This window comes from Harpia harpyja, chromosome 7 (genome assembly GCF_026419915.1).
Source record: "Harpia harpyja isolate bHarHar1 chromosome 7, bHarHar1 primary haplotype, whole genome shotgun sequence".
NCBI classification, from domain to species: Eukaryota; Metazoa; Chordata; class Aves; order Accipitriformes; family Accipitridae; genus Harpia; species Harpia harpyja.
In genome coordinates, this window is record NC_068946.1 from 31,105,818 (window position 1) to 31,123,977 (window position 18,160).

The 18,160-nt window shown below is 38.0% G+C and overlaps 1 protein-coding gene across 25 annotated transcripts in view; it reads left to right on the forward strand.

Moving 5' to 3' along the window:
• The window catches only part of TTN (titin), a 245,697-nt gene that overhangs the window by 72,716 nt on the left and 154,821 nt on the right, over positions 1-18,160 (forward strand). For 24 of the 25 annotated variants that reach the window (XM_052793469.1, XM_052793487.1, XM_052793478.1 and 21 more), the window contains 30 exons: positions 89-367; positions 471-749; positions 827-1,105; positions 1,256-1,543; positions 1,717-2,004; positions 4,444-4,725; positions 4,991-5,269; positions 5,383-5,664; positions 5,785-6,063; positions 6,330-6,617; positions 6,765-7,043; positions 7,138-7,416; positions 7,515-7,793; positions 8,318-8,605; positions 8,759-9,046; positions 9,575-9,865; positions 10,586-10,873; positions 12,476-12,568; positions 12,692-12,974; positions 13,227-13,410; positions 13,761-13,850; positions 13,933-14,200; positions 14,298-14,558; positions 15,140-15,349; positions 15,458-15,535; positions 15,649-15,675; positions 16,362-16,409; positions 17,312-17,368; positions 17,470-17,547; positions 17,839-18,093. In XM_052793469.1, coding sequence (XP_052649429.1) covers positions 89-367; positions 471-749; positions 827-1,105; positions 1,256-1,543; positions 1,717-2,004; positions 4,444-4,725; positions 4,991-5,269; positions 5,383-5,664; positions 5,785-6,063; positions 6,330-6,617; positions 6,765-7,043; positions 7,138-7,416; positions 7,515-7,793; positions 8,318-8,605; positions 8,759-9,046; positions 9,575-9,865; positions 10,586-10,873; positions 12,476-12,568; positions 12,692-12,974; positions 13,227-13,410; positions 13,761-13,850; positions 13,933-14,200; positions 14,298-14,558; positions 15,140-15,349; positions 15,458-15,535; positions 15,649-15,675; positions 16,362-16,409; positions 17,312-17,368; positions 17,470-17,547; positions 17,839-18,093 — 6,747 coding nt within the window. The remainder of the gene's footprint in view (positions 1-88; positions 368-470; positions 750-826; positions 1,106-1,255; positions 1,544-1,716; positions 2,005-4,443; positions 4,726-4,990; positions 5,270-5,382; positions 5,665-5,784; positions 6,064-6,329; positions 6,618-6,764; positions 7,044-7,137; positions 7,417-7,514; positions 7,794-8,317; positions 8,606-8,758; positions 9,047-9,574; positions 9,866-10,585; positions 10,874-12,475; positions 12,569-12,691; positions 12,975-13,226; positions 13,411-13,760; positions 13,851-13,932; positions 14,201-14,297; positions 14,559-15,139; positions 15,350-15,457; positions 15,536-15,648; positions 15,676-16,361; positions 16,410-17,311; positions 17,369-17,469; positions 17,548-17,838; positions 18,094-18,160) is intronic. The other variant, XM_052793470.1, reaches the window with a different exon arrangement.

Below are 18,160 nucleotides of genomic sequence, written 5' to 3' on the forward strand. Positions count from 1 at the left end.
TGTCTCAAACCTGCTCCAGTTTTCCTCCCCCACAGAGACTCTCCTATTAACATCTTTCTCCCTCTTCACTTCTTTGCATGATCCTTAGAACCACCCTCTTTTGTGAAGACACCTGATCCCCAGGAAGTTTTGCCTGGATCGAGTGTGACATTCATGAGCTACATCAAGGGCAGTACTCCCTTCAAAGTGACTTGGTTCCGAGGCATCAGGGAGCTGGTGCCGGACAGCAGCTGCTCCATCTCTCTGGACGAGTCTGTGGCACAGCTGCAGCTGTACAATGTGGAGCCAGGCCACAGCGGGGACTACGCCTGCGTGGTCACAAATGATGCTGGCAGTGCTTCATGCACAACCCAACTCTTTGTAAAAGGTGTGTTTGTATGTGTGCCTGTATGCACAGGTATCTCCCTTCACACTCTGCCTGCAGCCCTGCCACGTCTGTCCTCTCACTATTGATCTATGCCTCCCCACAGAGCCTGCAGTCTTTGTGAAGAAATTAAGTGACTTCAGTGTGGAGCAGGGGAAGTCCATTGTGCTAGAAAGCAGCTACATAGGCACTCCTCCCATCTCTGTCACCTGGAAAAGAAATGGCATGCCCATAGCTCAGTCTCCACGCTGCAGTGTTACAGCTACTGACAAATCTGGCATTCTTGAAATCTTCAACAGCACCAAAAGTGATGAAGGCGAATACACCTGTGAGGTGGCAAATGAGGCGGGTGGGGATGTTTGCCACAGCCTTGTATCTGTCTTAGGTACGCACCACCCCTGATGCCCCTAAGGCACCTCAGTGGTGCTATGCCTGTGCTCACCATGCTCTCTTTTTCCCTAGAACCACCCTATTTTGTCACACACCTGGACCGTGTGGAGGTGAAGGTTGGCGAGCCCTTGATCTTAAAATGCCAGATTGGTGGTGCGCCAGAAATCAAGGTTTCCTGGTACAAAGATGACACCAAGCTCAGATCAACACAGGCATACAAAATGCACTTCAAGAATAACGTGGCAACCCTGGCATTCTCCACGGTGGAGGATAGTGACATTGGAGAATATATCTGCAAAGCAGAAAATAACGTTGGCTTCGCCACCTCCACAGCTTTGCTTGTTGTTAAAGGTGATGGGCCTAGAGCCACTCTTTCCTGGGGTAGTTTGTAGGAACTCTTTGGTGTCTACAGAAAGGGGTTCTTATTAATTTCAGAGTTAATTAATTCTAGATTGACAGGGTGGCTTTCTACTTATAGTGCTGATTATTATTGCTTTGCAGAACGTCAACTTCCCCCTACATTCGCCAGAAAACTGAAAGATATTCAGGAGGCAGTTGGTGCCCCAGTGACGTTTGATTGCCGCATAAATGGCTCAGAGCCTATCCAGGTGTCTTGGTACAAGGATGGGGTTCTTCTAAGTGACAGTGATAACATGCAGTCAGCCTTCTTAAATAATGTTGCGACTCTCCAGATCTTGCAAACTAGTATGGCTTACTGTGGCCAATATACTTGCTCAGCCCAAAATGCTCTGGGGACGGCATCTTCCAGCGCCAAACTTCTCCTCACAGGTTTGTAGCTCACACTTAAACAAAGATCTTTTGTGTGTCTTTGCTCTTTTATTTCTTCACCCTTTTTCCCACACTACCCATTATATTGTGGCCAGGGAGCATGGGCATGGCATGGTGAGGTGTGTGGTGAGGAGGGCTTGGTGGTGAGCTCTGCCATGCTTTCCTCTTTGCAGAACATCTACAACCTCCCTTCTTTGACATCAAGCCAGTATCTATCGATGTGGCCCTAGGGGAAAGTGCAACCTTTAAGTGCCACATGACTGGCTCTGCTCCCATGAGGATTACTTGGACCAGAGACAACAGAGAGATCCGCCCAGGTGGCAACTACAAGATGACTCTGGTGGAAAACACAGCCAGCTTGACAGTCCTAAAAGTCAGTAAAGTGGATGCTGGACTCTACACATGTACTGCCAGCAACAGTGTTGGAAAGGACGCATGCGCAGCTCAGCTGGCTGTACAAGGTATTGCTGTGAGCTTTAGTGTTCATGAGGCTTTTCTTTGCAAGACAGACACCTGGAAAACAAAGGCCTGAATGCAGATAAGTGTGACACTAACAGCCTACACTGAGGTGTCTTATTTCCTTTAAAAATTATTGTAATACTTAGATATTTATTCATCTTTCTTCTGGTCAGGTATAGTGCGTGATTTGTCTTATCAAAGGGATTCTTCCATTGAAATGTTAACTCTGACTTAGTACCCTGTTACACCTTTATGAATGGCCCTGTTGGCTGGCAAAATCTGTCTTCTTTAAAGTCTCTCTCCAGAAGTGACATTCACTAAGTTGTCCAGGGGAGGGAAAGGTAACTGGGAGAAACTCAGTTCACTTATGAAACTTAAATGTATTTTTACTGTGTGCAGCTCCTGCAAATGGTTTTACGCTTTCACAGACTGAAAACATTGAAAACTGCTGTTCTAGACAGCAAAACTGGAGGATCTGAGGACAGACTTGGTGACAAATATCCATTCCACCAACATTTTGCTTCTCCACATAGTGCGTGGATCTTATACATTTCAATGATCTAAATTTATGACTGGATCAATCTGTCTTGGTACAAGTGACACTTCTATATTAGTGTAATTTCCTCAATGTAGGTGGGAACATTGGATTTATTTATAGCTGTTCCGGATATCTCATTCGTACTGATTTTATAAAAGAACGAATGTAAAATACATTACTTAAATCATGTGTGAGTTCAAATGTCCCTGTTGGTTTAGTGTTTTCATTGAAAGATTGTAGCAAGAAATCTAACCTTTTCAAAAGATTTAAAGTTTGTTTCCACCAGAATCACAATTCTGCTTATTATTAATTATAACATTATTAATAGGTTTATTTGACTGGAATAACCATTCATAAAGTGATCCCTTATTTATTTTCTTACTCTTCAACTCATTATTCATAAAATCCTGAAAATTCTTTTTTTCCAGGATTATTATTTTCTTTTTTGATCCTGAACTTGCATTGGCACTCACTTCAATCCTTTAGAATTTGTACAGTTTCCCCAGGGCTGTAAAATTAATGATGTTCACTGTTTGCCAGCCAGTTTATATAGAAATTGGAAGGGCAAGCTCTTTGTGTGCATTGATTTGCATGTGGTTAATCTGAGCAGATGATGTCTCACTTCTATGACACACAGACTTTTGTTAGTAGAATTAAGATCTTTTGTTCAATTGACCTTGAAAATCTCCCAGTTTTTTATTAACTTTCCCACTTTAACATGTAATGTTCCCAATCTGTAGTTTTAACAACTGCTTTAGGTTCTAGAAACAGCTTTACATTCTAAGTATATACCTTCCTAACTTGTATATCCTCATTTTTGGAAAGGAATGGAATTAGAGTGTGACTACTCAGAAACTGTCAGTATGCAGATAGATAATCAACTCTTTGTCAAAGTGAAATCTGATAGTAAATGACTAAGATTCCAAGAGTCCTTGTGTTAACAAGCCATCATTTCTATTTTTAGAAACTCTAAGGAAGTTTTGTTACTAACAACATAGGATGTTCTGCAAATGTCCCACAGGTTGAAGTAACCCACAATAAAATAGATATTCTTCCTACACTTTACAGACAGATGCACAAAGAGGCACTTCATCCTGTTTTGCAGTGAGATTTGTTTGTTGTGCCCACATTACCACCTCTTGGTTTTACTCGTTATATCTTTGATCTATGAGCATTCAGTCTTATGATTCTGAATCATCCGTATGGTACTTCTGATGAAAAGTGTCGAACCTCCACTCCTTTCTCTCCTTACAGAACAAAATGTAACCATCCAGTTTACTTTTCAGTCACAGGACCTTTAATACCAATTTCTGTAATACCAGCCATCTCATAAGTCTTACCAGCACGATTATTTTGAACCTCTTTTGTTTGCTACCTAAGCTCCTTGACTTTTATTTCTTATATGCACCTTTATGTTTGGCTTTGCAATAAATGTGTGCAGGGTTATAATGCAGATACATTTATTGACTATATCAATTGTTAATGACCTACTAGCATATAAAGCAGTTGCTATAATGCTCAGCATAAATGCTCTTAATAATATTTCTTGGCTGAACAATTTGGATTCTTGCATTTCCGTCAGGCATTTTGATTACTCATGTACTGCAAGAGGATATTACTTAAAGAAAACCACATCAGCTGATCTGTGCTGAATACATAGAAAGAGAAGTAGAATGGGACAGTAAAGCAAGGAGAAACTACATGAAATGCAGATAGAGAACTTGTTTGCTTCCTAGTCTATATTTTAGACCAACTTGAAATAATCTAAAAAAATTTCATAGCAATTGCAAAATTGGAATATTTGCATAAGTCCCCAAAGTTTAAAGTTTCTGTTCCGTATTTCCCTGCTTATTCAAAGAATCAGTGCAGTTTAAAGCACCATCTCCCCTTTTTGGCTTTCCAGAACCACCAAGGTTTATTAAGAAATTAGACTCCTCAAGACTTGTGAAACAGCATGATTCCACTAAGTATGAATGCAAAATAGGTGGATCTCCAGAAATCAAAGTCACTTGGTACAAAGGTGAAACTGAGATCCATCCCAGTGAAAAATACACCATGTCCTTCGTGGATTCAGTGGCAGTCATTGAAATGCACAACCTTAGTGTTGAAGACAGTGGTGACTACACTTGCGAAGCTCAGAATCCAGCGGGTAGTGCAAGCACCAGTACCTCACTGAAAATAAAAGGTCAGAATCCCAGTTCTTTCCTTACCTTTCTATCTGTATGAGTCCTCCTTTGTGGAAAAGCTATTAAATCCCACTTTCTTTACTCGGAGAGGCCAAAACCTGTCTGAATAGATGGCAAATCTCTTTCCTGTTTGTTATGCTGTGGGATAACTTCTTATTTATGGTTTGTCTTAGCTGTTCAGCAACAGAACAGCTACATGAATAGTCTGTCCTCTTTAATCTCCTTTGCTCAAATAACACAAACTTTAACCCCTTTTTTTTTCAGCACCCCCTATTTTTACCAAGAAGCCCCATCCAGTCCAGACCTTGAAAGGGTCTGATATTCACCTGGAATGCGAGCTTCAGGGCACTCCTCCATTCCAGATTTCTTGGTATAAAGACAAACGAGAAATTCGGAGCAGCAAGAAATATAAGATCATGTCCGAGAACTACCTAGCTAGTATTCACATTCTCAGTGTGGATACTGCAGATGTTGGTGAATATCACTGTAAAGCTGTAAATGATGTGGGAAGTGACTCCTGTATTGGCTCTGTAACACTAAGAGGTTTGTATAAAGATTGGCACCTTCTTGGCATTTCATTGTTCCTGTCATTCTCCACCTACTTTTCCGCTCCTGGCGTTTTTTTTTTTTACTGTTAAATATCTTCTCTTAAATAGCACCACCAACCTTTGTGAAGAAGCTGAGTGATCTCACTGTCGTAGCTGGGGAGTCGATTGAACTGCAGACTGCAGTAGAAGGATCACAGCCCATTTCTGTTCTGTGGTTAAAAGACAAAGGGGAAATCATTAGAGAAAGTGATAATCTTTGGATCTCCTATTCAGAAAACATTGCAACTATAAGGATTGGAAATGCAGAACCAGCCAATGCTGGGAAGTACGTTTGTCAGATAAAAAATGATGCTGGAGTTCAGGAATGCTTTGCCACGCTGACAGTGCTAGGTTGGTAGCATGGGATAAAAAACAATGTGTTTTAAGATGCTTTAAAATTTCAATTTTTATGATGCTAATAACTATTGCATTGTTGTTCTTAAAAATTTTGTGGCTTGCATCTCATTGCAGAACCTGCAGTCATTGTAGAGAAGCCAGGCCCAGTCAAAGTTACAGCTGGAGACTCTTGCACTCTGGAATGCACAGTAGATGGCACACCAGAGCTTACTGCTAGGTGGTTTAAGGACGGGAATGAACTGTCGACTGACCATAAATATAAAATCAGTTTCTTCAACAAAGTATCGGGGCTTAAGATCCTCAATGCAAGACTAGAAGACAGTGGAGAATATACTTTTGAGGTGAAAAACAGCGTTGGTAAAAGCAGCTGCACAGCTTCAGTGCATGTTTCAGGTTAGTTGACTACTCTTTTTGAGTCACGTCTGATCCTATAGTTCCTTTAAAAAGCCATCAGATAGGAAACTTTTTCATGACTGTCCCTCAAAAAGTGTGAATGAACCATCAACTCTCTATTTTTCAATGACTTAGGTGTGTAGGATCAGATTGCTAAAGCAGATATATCAAAAGAAAGTTAACTGATTTTATTATGCATGGGGAACTTTCTGCATTTTAAGTTCCTCTATGGTAATTTTTATTCTTTTTTTTTAAAACAAATGCAGATCGTATTATACCTCCTTCTTTCACAAGAAAACTGAAAGAAACGTATGGTCAGCTGGGTTCTTCTGCTGTACTGGAGTGCAAAGTTTATGGGTCACCACCTATTCTGGTTTCCTGGTTTCATGATGGACAGGAGATTACCAGTGGAGACAAGTATCAGGCTACCCTTACAGACAATACCTGTTCTCTGAAAGTGAATGGACTTCAGGAATCTGATATGGGAACTTATTTGTGCACAGCTACTAACGTAGCTGGGTCTGATGAATGCAGCGCATTTTTGAGTGTTAGAGGTCAGTATCAATAAGAAGCTAGAGTCAGAGGGCACAAATTTATTTTCAAAAAGAGTTCATTCTTTGCTTTGTTACATATTTCTGATTACTATGGTCTTCATCAGAAATTCAAATGTATTTCTCTGTCTGTTTTATTTGCATGCTTAGAACCACCATCTTTTGTGAAGAAACCTGAACCACTGAATGTCTTGTCTGGGGCAAACATAACCTTTACCAGTATCATAAAAGGCTCCTCTCCATTGGAAGTTAAATGGTTTAGAGGTAGTGTTGAGCTAGTACCAGGACACAGATGCAGTATCACCTTGCAAGATTCAATTGCAGAACTGGAGCTGTTTGATGTAGATCCGCTTCAGAGTGGAGACTACACCTGCCAGGTCTCTAATGAAGCAGGGAAGATTTCTTGCACAACACATCTTTTTGTCAAAGGTTTGTCCAGACTACTCTTTCTTATGCTTCTTATGCTTGTAAAAATGATCTCTTGGCTTTATTTAATTTGTTTTCTTCCCATTGTTTATTATAGAACCAGCCAAATTTGTGAAGAAGGTGAACGATATAAGTGTAGAGAAAGGGAAAAATTTAATCTTGGAATGCACATATACGGGTACTCCACCAATTTCAGTGACATGGAAGAAAAATGGAGTAAAAATTACGCACTCTGAAAAGTGTAGCATCACCACTACAGAAACATCTGCCATACTGGAAATCCCTAGTAGCAAACTAGAAGATCAGGGGCAATATTCTTGTCATATTGAAAATGAATCTGGACAAGATAATTGTCATGGTGCAATCACAATACTAGGTGCGTCAAGCTACCATCACTTCATCAAGTGTTATCCGAACTACTAATAGTCATTGTGCAATACCTTTTCATGCTAATGGTGTGTGTTTGTTCTTCAGAACCACCTTACTTCATTACACCCTTGGAGCCAGTGCAGGTGACTGTTGGGGATTCTGCATCCTTACAGTGCCACGTTGCTGGAACACCAGAAATGATTGTATCGTGGTACAAAGGTGATACAAAGCTGAGAGGAACTGCTACTGTGAAAATGCACTTTAAGAACCAAGTTGCCACTCTGGTTTTCAGCCAAGTAGACAGTAGTGACAGTGGGGAGTACATCTGCAAAGTAGAAAACACCATTGGGGAGGCTGCTTCATCATCTTTGCTGACAGTTCAAGGTGAATATTTCATTTTAAAAAATAGGAAAATGGCCTGTTTTTCTTAAGTAAGTTTTGCAATTTTGAAAAACAAAGATTACCTTTTTCTTGTTAAACACTTTACTGTTTCTTGACGTGTAAGATACCCTGCGGCACTGCCTTCAATTAACAAAGGCCTACCAGTAAAGATAATCGAAATACATCTCTTACTGATCACAGCTCTTCTGTAGGGGTACAAGCTTCTGCATCTTCCTTCCCCATTGAGGATATTGCTTTGATTGTTTCCACCATTAGCAGTCCTGAGGGTTAAATAGGCTCACTGGGTGTAACTGAGGGCAGAATGGTTATATGTTTTCCTGCAACCGTATGCACAGTGCTCTTTTCACATCAGGTTCCACATAAATGATATGCTGAATAACATTTTTAATCAGAAGTTATGAGCAAAAATCCAGCATACAGTATATTAGGCAGTGGTTATTGGTGAGTACAGCAAGAGGTACATATCTTCTGAAAGCCCTCACTGTATAATACCTGTTTTCTTACAGAGCGTAAACTTCCTCCTTCTTTTACAAGAAAATTGAGAGATGTTCATGAAACTGTTGGCTTACCAGTTACATTTGATTGTGGCATTGCTGGTTCGGAACCTATTGAAGTATCTTGGTTTAAAGATGGTGTACGTGTAAAAGAGGACTACAATGTTCACACATCCTTCGTAGATAATGTAGCAACTCTCCGGATTTTGAAGACAGATAGGAGCCTTATTGGGCAATATACCTGCACAGCTACCAATGCGATTGGGACTGCTTCTTCTAGTGGCAGGCTTGTCCTTACAGGTCAGTGGGCTGTGAAAAATTTAATGGAAATATCTTAAAACTCACTTTTGTTTTATATATGGATTTAATATTGTACAAATAATATTTTTTTCCAGAGGTTTAAAGCAAATCGAGATTTTAAGGTGATGCTTTTTTATTTCTTTCATTCTTCAGAAGGGAAGACTCCTCCATTCTTTGACATCCCAATTACACCTGTGGATGGTATTATTGGAGAAAGTGCTGACTTTGAGTGTCACATTTCTGGAACACAGCCTATTAGAGTCACTTGGGCAAAAGATAACCAAGAGATTAGAACAGGAAGAAACTACCAGATCAGTTATGTAGACAACACAGCCCACTTGACCATCTTGAGAGTTGACAGGGGAGACTCTGGAAAGTATACATGCTATGCTAGCAATGAAGTTGGAAAGGACTCTTGCACAGCTCAACTGACTGTGAAAGGTACTGAAAAGATAATGCATTGTTTGTACATTTTTCTTCCTTTAATTATAAAGGAAGTTAGCCTTATTGCTGCAAGATAAGTTTGAGAAAAACTTTTGAGATACAGCTTGAAAGTACCTATCTGGAGATACCCATGGGTCTCTTAAGGGAATTAGGAAGGGTCACTAACAACAATGGGAGGAGAAATGAAAGAATATTTTCTTCAGTCTAGTTTCTTTATAGGCTTCAGCCTACTTCTTTCTTGAGAACTCAACAAAAAGGTTGGGGTTTTATTTAAATGGCATTTGACTTAAATCAATGTAACACCATTTTTTTTTAAATAGCAAAATCAACTATGACAGTAACTGTAAGAGCAAGACACCTGCTGTTTATCTTGGCATACTTAACTTAAAAAAAAAAAAATCCTATTTAAATGAGAGCAAATATCAATTCCCCAATGTCCAAATTTTTCTTGAAACACTTTCTTTAGAATTTTTCATTTCAGGTTTGATTCATAGAATTTGAATAATATGTTCTTTTGTCTTACAGAACGAAAAACTCCACCTACTTTCACTAAGAAACTGTCTGAAGCAGTAGAAGAAACAGAAGGGAATGAACTTAAACTTGAAGGCCATGTTTCCGGCTCTCAGCCTTTGACTGTTGCTTGGTATAAAAACAATCAGGAAGTTCATTCAAGCCCTCATTGTGAAATATCTTTCAAAAACAATACCTTACTTTTGCATATAAAGAGCGTAGAGCAATCAGATGCTGGTTTATATACCTGTAAAGTGTCCAATGAAGCAGGAAGTGTGTTGTGTACGTCTTCTGTTGTTATCAGAGGTTAGTTGAAATCTTATTTTTCTTTGCTTCTTACTTTTCTTTGTTGTATGTTAGCTGCAAATGTACAGCTTCTATCTTATGAGCTGGTTTTACTTACCTTAACAGCAGTTATTTGTCCCAAGATGGACAAGATAAAACTGGGTTAAACCACAAAATCGAGGAATTCTTTTAATTTTCTGATTAAAATAAAACAATATTTTTGAGGGAAGGGCTTCTTTACTTTTTCACTATTTGCTATGACTGAAGTGAACATTGAAATCTTTATGTGACATTTCTGTTGAATTTTCAATCATTCTCTTTTCATGGAATAACAGTTTTCCTGTGCAATTACATCTAAGCTTGGACAGCCTTAACAGTGTGTTGTGGCAGCATAGAATTTCATCATAATACTCTTGCCAGAGATTGCATATTTGTTTCTTTAAAGGTGCTTATGCAGTTTTGCAGCCTAATAGCAGTGCTTTAGTTCTTATATTATTTTTTTGCATGTGAATGTCCTTGCTGTGTGGAGAAAAGATATTTCTTGCATGTTTGTGTAGAAAACATATTCTCTTGATATTTATTTCATTTTCTAAAACTATGACTGACATTCTCAGACTTCTGTTTATCCTCCTTTGTTCCTTGCCATTGTCTTCTTAAGAATCACGCGTATCTCTCTTTCTCTTACATTCTTGATCATGCTTTCCTTCCTTGAGTATTCACTCAAGCATTTTCATATTCCAGAACCTAAAAAGCCTCCAGTTTTTGACCAGCCTCTTCAGCCAGCAGCAGCAAAGGAAGGTGATACCCTACAGCTCAGCTGCCACGTCCAAGGATCACAGCCAATCCAGATTCAGTGGCTGAAGGCAGGGAGAGAAATAAGAGCTTCAGACAGATGCAACTTCAGCTTTGCTAATGGAGTAGCTCTTCTGGAACTTGCTGCGGTTACCAAATCTGATTCAGGAGAATATGTATGCAAAGCTTCAAATGCAGCTGGCACTGATACTTGCAAATCTAAAGTGACAGTTAAAGGTACAGAAACATGGAGAAAATCAAGGCATATGTTGGAAATTTAAAACAAAACTCCACCCTGCTTTGTTTTCTGTGGAACAAAAATGTTAATAATGTAATAGAAAACAATTAGTATCTTTTAGTTCTTTGCAAAACTGTACAATCTTGGAAGACAGTATATTTAACAATAATTTATACATAAATAGCGACAGAAACAGTGGGAGAGCAGCGTCAAATCAATAGTATATTTTTACCAAAAAGATTAAGAACTTAGTTTCTAAATCTAAACACTGAATTTAAGAAAAATGCAAGCTAAATGAGTGAAATTACATGGACATGCATATTTTATGGAAAGGATGGGAACACTAGTGTTTATTAAAAGAAAAATACAAAAGGAATTTGATTGAGCATGTGGCCTTAGAGGGTAATTGCTTCAGGACTGTTACAACTCTAAGACATTTTGACCTTTTAGCTGAAAGTAAATATTGTCTAAACATGTCTAAGCAAGACCTCCATGTAGGTCTTGCCTTACCATTGCATAAAAGACAGTCGTGGTTTAACCCCAGCCAGCAACTAAGCACCACGCAGCCGCTCACTACATGGGTAGCCGCAAGGCTAAGAACTACGCAAAAGAAAAACAAAAAGAATTTAACAGATCACTGATAAAAAAATGCAAGTAACACTGAGCGTGAAATTTCCAGAAATAGTAAAGATAATACCTGTTGTGGTTTAACCCCAGCCAGCAACTAAACACCACGCAGCCGCTCACTCACTCCCCCCCACCCAGTGGGATGGGGGAGAAAATCGGGAAAAGAAGCAAAATCCGTGGGTTGAGATAAGAACGGTTTAATAGAACAGAAAAGAAGAAACTAATAATGATAACACTAATAAAATGACAACAGTAATAATGAAAGGATTGGAATGTACAAATGATGTGCAGTGCAATTGCTCACCACCCACTGACCGACACCCAGCCAGTCCCCCGAGCGGCGATTCCCCCTCCCACCTCCCAGTTCCTATACTAGATGGGACGTCACATGGTATGGAATACCCCGTTGGCCAGTTTGGGTCAGCTGCCCTGGCTGTGTCCTGTGCCAACTTCTTGTGCTCCTCCAGCTTTCTTGCTGGCTGGGCATGAGAATCTGAAAAATCCTTGACTTTAGTCTAAACACTACCGAGCAACAACTGAAAACATCAGTGTTATCAACATTCTTCGCATACTGAACTCAAAACATAGCACTGTACCAGCTACTAGGAAGACAGTTAACTCTATCCCAGCTGAAACCAGGACAATACCTCACTAAAAACTGATCCATTTTAGAAAATGAGGCTTCTTATTTGTGTATCCATCTATGAATTTGCATCTGTGCAGAATATAAATGACCTGACTGAAGTTAATGAACGGCACTATATGGCCCACAGTGTTTAGTTTCATCTGGAAAGTAAAATACAAGTTAATTAAAACAATATGAAAGTATTTTGCATTTTTATCTCTTGCATAATATTTTGTTCCATCTCTGTAATTAATTCCTTTTTTTACAATTTCTTTGGAAGCATCATCATGCATGAACATAAACTATTACATGAAACCATCTGTTTTAATTGTTTGACTCTGTTTTTTAGAAAAACCAGCAGCTGCACCAGCAGCTAAAAAAGCAGAAGTGGAAGGAAAACTTTATTTTGTGCAAGAGCCTCAGAGTATCAAAGTCATGGAAAGTAAGAACTCTTTTCAAAAAAAGTACATTGTCTTCTATTTGCCTGTACCTTTTGTTTGAGATTATGTCCTGCTGTCATAGACAGCTGGAAAGACTTAGCTTCCTCATTTGCATCTTTCTGCAGAGACTGTTGCAAAATTTATTGCAAAAGTTGGAGGAGACCCAATTCCAAATGTTAAATGGATGAAGGGAAAATGGAGGCAACTCAACCAGGGAGGTCGCGTTACAATCCAGCAGAGAGGAGATGAAGCCAAACTAGAAATAAGGAATGCAATAAAAACTGATTCTGGCATGTACAAATGTGTAGCTTTTAACCAACATGGTGAAATTGAGAGGAGTGTAAACCTACAAGTTGAAGAAAGAAAGAAAGAAGTTGTTGAAGGGGATCTCAGGGCAAAACTGAAAAGGTATATGGAAAATTTTTATAGATTAATTTGCCATGAACACAGAAGAAACATTTTTTTATTATATATCTCAGATCAAGATATTATTTTTTAATATTCATTGAATATGAATAACTGTACTAAAACCAGAAGCATCTGACTAGACTAAACTAAAGGATTCCACTGCACAGGGCAGCTCTAAGCTGATTCTCTTTTTTAGTGAAATTTCTAGGAATGAAGCATTGTATATTTAACTTATGTCATTGATTTGAATAGCACTCCAACAAAAAGGAAGGAAGAAGAGGAAGAGCAACCTATTGATATCTTGGAACTTCTCAAAAACGTAGATCCCAAAGAATATGAGAAATATGCTCGCATGTATGGAATTACAGATTTCCGTGGCCTCCTGCAAGCCTTTGAGTTACTAAAGCAAACCCAAGCAGAAGAAAGCCATAGATTGGTAAGATACAGCATGACATTGGCTTCATTAGGAGTAACACGGTTCCTTTGAACAGACTTGGTGTCCATGCTCTGATGTTATTGTGTGTGCAGGAATTTCTGGTTTCTCTTTAGATCTTTTACTGACAGTTCTCAATTTCTTGCATGCTCAAACCCAAGAAGAAGGAATGGGCCTTCTGGCCAAGTATGTTCTGTCTTCACAACTTGGCTGCAATTTTTAAGATGAAAAGATATGCTAGTTACAGTACAGTTACAGAAAATTTGACATAGGAACTAATTCTATGTTGGATGAACATGACAGCTTGACATTTAGTATCCTTTAATCTTTGAGTATATTCTGCCTTTTTACAGGAAATTGAGCTCACAGAAAAAGCTCGAAGAGAAGATCAGGAGTTTGATGAACTTGTAGCTTTTATTCAGCAACGACTTACACAGACAGAGGTAATATATTTTTGGACTGATTTGTGAAATATTCAAACCCATAACAGGGAACTTGAAACTAATTTAAACTAATATTTTTCAGCCTATTACTCTGATCAGAGACATTGAAAATCAGATGGTTTTAACAGATGAGGATGCTATTTTTGAATGTGAGATTAAAATTAACTATCCAGAAATTAAACTTTCATGGTACAAGGGAACCCAGAAACTGGACTCCAATAACAAATATGAAATTAGAATTGAAGGTGATCGCCACATACTGAGGATCAGGAACTGCCAACTTGAAGATCAGGGAAATTTCAGAATAGTGTGTGGACCACACATTGCCAGTGCCAGGCTAACTGTGATCGGTAAGTGTAATTCTGAAGTATGTGTTTGAATTAATTTACACTTTAATTATTCCACTGCCTGATGTCTGCTAAAATATATGTTTTAACATGCTAATAGAACCTGCAGTTGAACGCCATCTTCATGACACTGCTTTCAAGGAAGGAAACACATGCACGCTGTCTTGTCAGTTCTCTATCCCAAATGCCAAGTCTCAGTGGTATAGAAATGGGAGACCCATTAAGACAGGAGGGAGATATTCAACACAAGTCTCTGACAAAGTACACAAACTCATCATCAAGGATGTTAGAACAGAAGACCAGGGACAATATACCTGCAAGCTTGACAATCTAGAAACAACTGCAGATCTGGCTGTTGAAGGTTTGTAAACAGATACAGAATCTCTTTATTATGGTAGTGATAAACAGTTTCTGGATGTTCCATTAAGAGAATAAATGAAAATATTTCTTAAAGAGATATTCCCAAACTTGGAAACAGACTAAACAAGAAATTTTGCTCTCCTTTCTCTTTGAACAATATGTGACATTCTTGTTTAAGTTAGTATTTTTTATTAAATCATCATTACTAATGTCTCCAGGCCCTCAAACAATGTGAGTCATACTTACTTTTGTTTTCTTGTTCTTTGATACTCTTATATTTTCCCTGGATTTCCTCTTTTTCTTAATTATTCTTTCTCTTCAATTTCCTTAATGGCTTCCCTTGTATAATTTATCTGCACAGCAATCTTGTTATAGTTGTACTCTTACATCTTCTAATCTTCATTCTTACATAGAAAAATTCATAGAAGATGGAATCCCTTTTTCTTACTCTACTTTTTCAAGATCTATTGTTATTATCTCCTATTATAATGTAGCTATTATGAAAACAATAAGAAGGAATTAGACAAGCTAAGTGGCCTGGTGGTGCATAACAATTGACATATTTTTTGTTTCTAAAACCAGCGGAACCAATTCAGTTCACAAAGAGCATACAGAACATTGTAGTGAGTGAACACCAGTCTGCAACCTTTGAGTGCGAGGTGTCTTTTGATGATGCAGTTGTGACATGGTATAAAGGCCCCACTGAACTGAGAGAGAGTCCCAAGTACAGCTTCAGAAGTGAAGGTCGCTGTCATTATATGACTATTCACAATGTTACTGCAGAAGATGAAGGTAAAAATGCATGGGATATTTGTGCTGATGCCATTCTTTTATCTGATTTTGTTGTCTTTTTTTTAAATGATAAAGGCATACAAACATCAACATTCTTGGCTGTTGCAGGTGTATATTCTGTAATTGCTCGTCTTGAACCAAGAGGAGAAGCAAGAAGCACTGCAGAGCTCTATCTGGTAACCAAAGGTGAGCAAATTTGCTGAACAAATTTGTGATCATAGCCACCTGCAAATTCGTGAGTTTGAAACATGATTCTGAAAAATAAATAGTCCTAAAAGAAATCTAATATTCTTTTGCAGAAATCAAACTGGAGTTGAAGCCACCAGGTAAAGATCATGAGCAAGACTGGCACAAGATCATGTCTATTCACTGTCATAGATTCAGTGCATTGCTCTGCTTTTTTTATTATTTTCAAATCCTTTTTTCCTGGTTATAGTAAGTCAAACCTACACCCTGAAAAAATATTCCTCATCCATAAATTTGAGGAACTATTTACTCTCATAAATAGTGGCAATTAATACTGTGATAACTCCAAAATCAGTGATATTAATGTGTCTGGAGTCCTATTTGGTACAATGTGGGAAGCCACATTCTCTAAAACACAAAAGTTCATTTTTTATTGAATGAATGAGGAATAAAACAATTAAGAGGTACCAGTGAATAGATTTGATGTCCTCTACACAATTGAAAAAAATAACCAAGGAGGGAAAATGGGTAGCAATCATCTCCATATGATGTATAATGATCTTCTTTCCTGTATGTTCTTGAAAGCCTACTCTAAAATGATGCAAGAATTAGTTAGAAATAAAATGAAACAGTGTAGAGTCTGACCAGACTGAAAGATTAATGCAATTAGTTACCTATTGGTCGGCTAGCTTATTCGTGAGGAGCAAGCTACAATCCTTGTTGCTAGAACAAGAAAGATTAAAACACCACGAACTACTATTCTTGGTGACAGAGTATTCAAATCTACTTTTTTTTATTAAGTCAATTAAACATCTTGATTTTCTAGATGTTCCTGATGCCAAGGTTGCAGTTCCACCTCAAAAACCAGCTGAAGGTAGGGCAACAAACCGTACTTGTTCCATAGTGCTTTTATAGCTGCACTGAAGCAGCAGGCCAGTGGGAACCTCAGAGAAAAATCTTAGGCAGCTCAGTGTTACGATCCAGTTAATTGTCTCTATACAAATATTATATGAGCAAGGCTTGACTTGGATAGGCTTGTTTTGCTCTGTAGAAGGTGAAAACTATACACAGGTAGTGGTAAGAATGAAAGAGTTTGTCCTTTCCAACTTGTTTTCCTATCAGTCTCTTGTTCATTCAATCTTCCTTTTATTTCCATTTTCCTCTTCTGATGACTCTTTATTTTCACCTTTTCTGCTTTTTGCCACAGAAATATCTTTTAAACAAGCTGTCTGAATTACTACCTTTTGGGGGGGAAAAAAACAAAAAAAAGGGAAAACAAAACAGAAATATTCTTTTAAAGCCATACAATGGATTGCATATTTATTACAAATTATTTCTCCCCAGGCTCTGGTATTGGACTACAGACTACAAACATTACGTATATTTCTGTTATATTGAATAGTTTACTATAAATATTAGAAGTTCAATCATCTTGGTTTCATTTCCAGAATAATTTGGTAATTGCTGGCAGTGGCAACAGGAGTGGAAAGATCTGATATTTAGATGAATTACTATCAGCAAAGATAGGAGAGTGATGGCAGTAAAGAAAATAAAGCTGAGAAGGGTCAGGGTTCAAGTAAATGTAGACTGGAGATTCCCACTCAAAATATATTCTTCCAGCTACAGTAAACTGTCAGAATGAGCACCACATTTGCTTTTATTCTGCAGGTGCAATAAAATAATCTCATCTATTTCTAAATGCACTAGGATTTTTCTTCATTTACAAGAAAACATCATACTCACATTTTATTCTAAATATTTCATTTTTCCTGCAAGCTGCCCCGATTCCTATTCTTCTGCCTCTTGTTCCACCACCAGAGGAGAAAAAGCCAGGTAAGAATACTTAAAGTATTTGGACAGTGTGTACATGTATCATTACGACTGTTGTTCTGGGGGTTTTTTTAATTGAAATTTTAAAATATATTGTTTTTAAGCAGAAAAAAAGGTGCCAGTAAAGAAAATCACCAAAAAGGTGGTTAAAAAAGGTCCTGAAGAAGTTCCACCACCTAAAGGTAACTTTTTTCCTTTTTTTTTTTTTTTAATTTTTTTTTACAAAGTAAAATTACCTTGTGGAAACAAGGCAATTTGTTTCAAATTACCTTGAATCAATTAAATCTATTTGATTTTTGTCTTTATGTTTAAAACATACACATTTAATATCCAAGCTGGTTATGACTACTTAAAAAATAGTCACTTCTATAAACTGTCAGTGAGGGTGAAATCATTTCATTAATTACATATACCCAACATGCCTTGCAAATTCTAGGCTAAGATATGAATAATTTTTTTTTTTTTTTTTTAAGTTCCTGAGGTGCTGCCAGAGAAGCCCAAAGAGATCAAAATAACATCGATGGCAAGGAGAGAAGAGATTCATGAAGAAAAGAAGGAAATATATGAAAAGCCCAAAGAAACTTATGAAGAATGGGAAGAAGATTATGGAGAAGACCATGACTATTATGTCAAGGAAGAAGGCTATGATGAAGGGGAAGAGGAATGGGAAGAAGCTTATGAGAAAAGAGAAGTGACTTATGAAGAAAAACGAGTCATTCATGAAGAAGGTACTTTAATTATCATACCATTTTATTTCCTCTCTTTTCTCATATTTATTACTAAGGCCCAAAACTT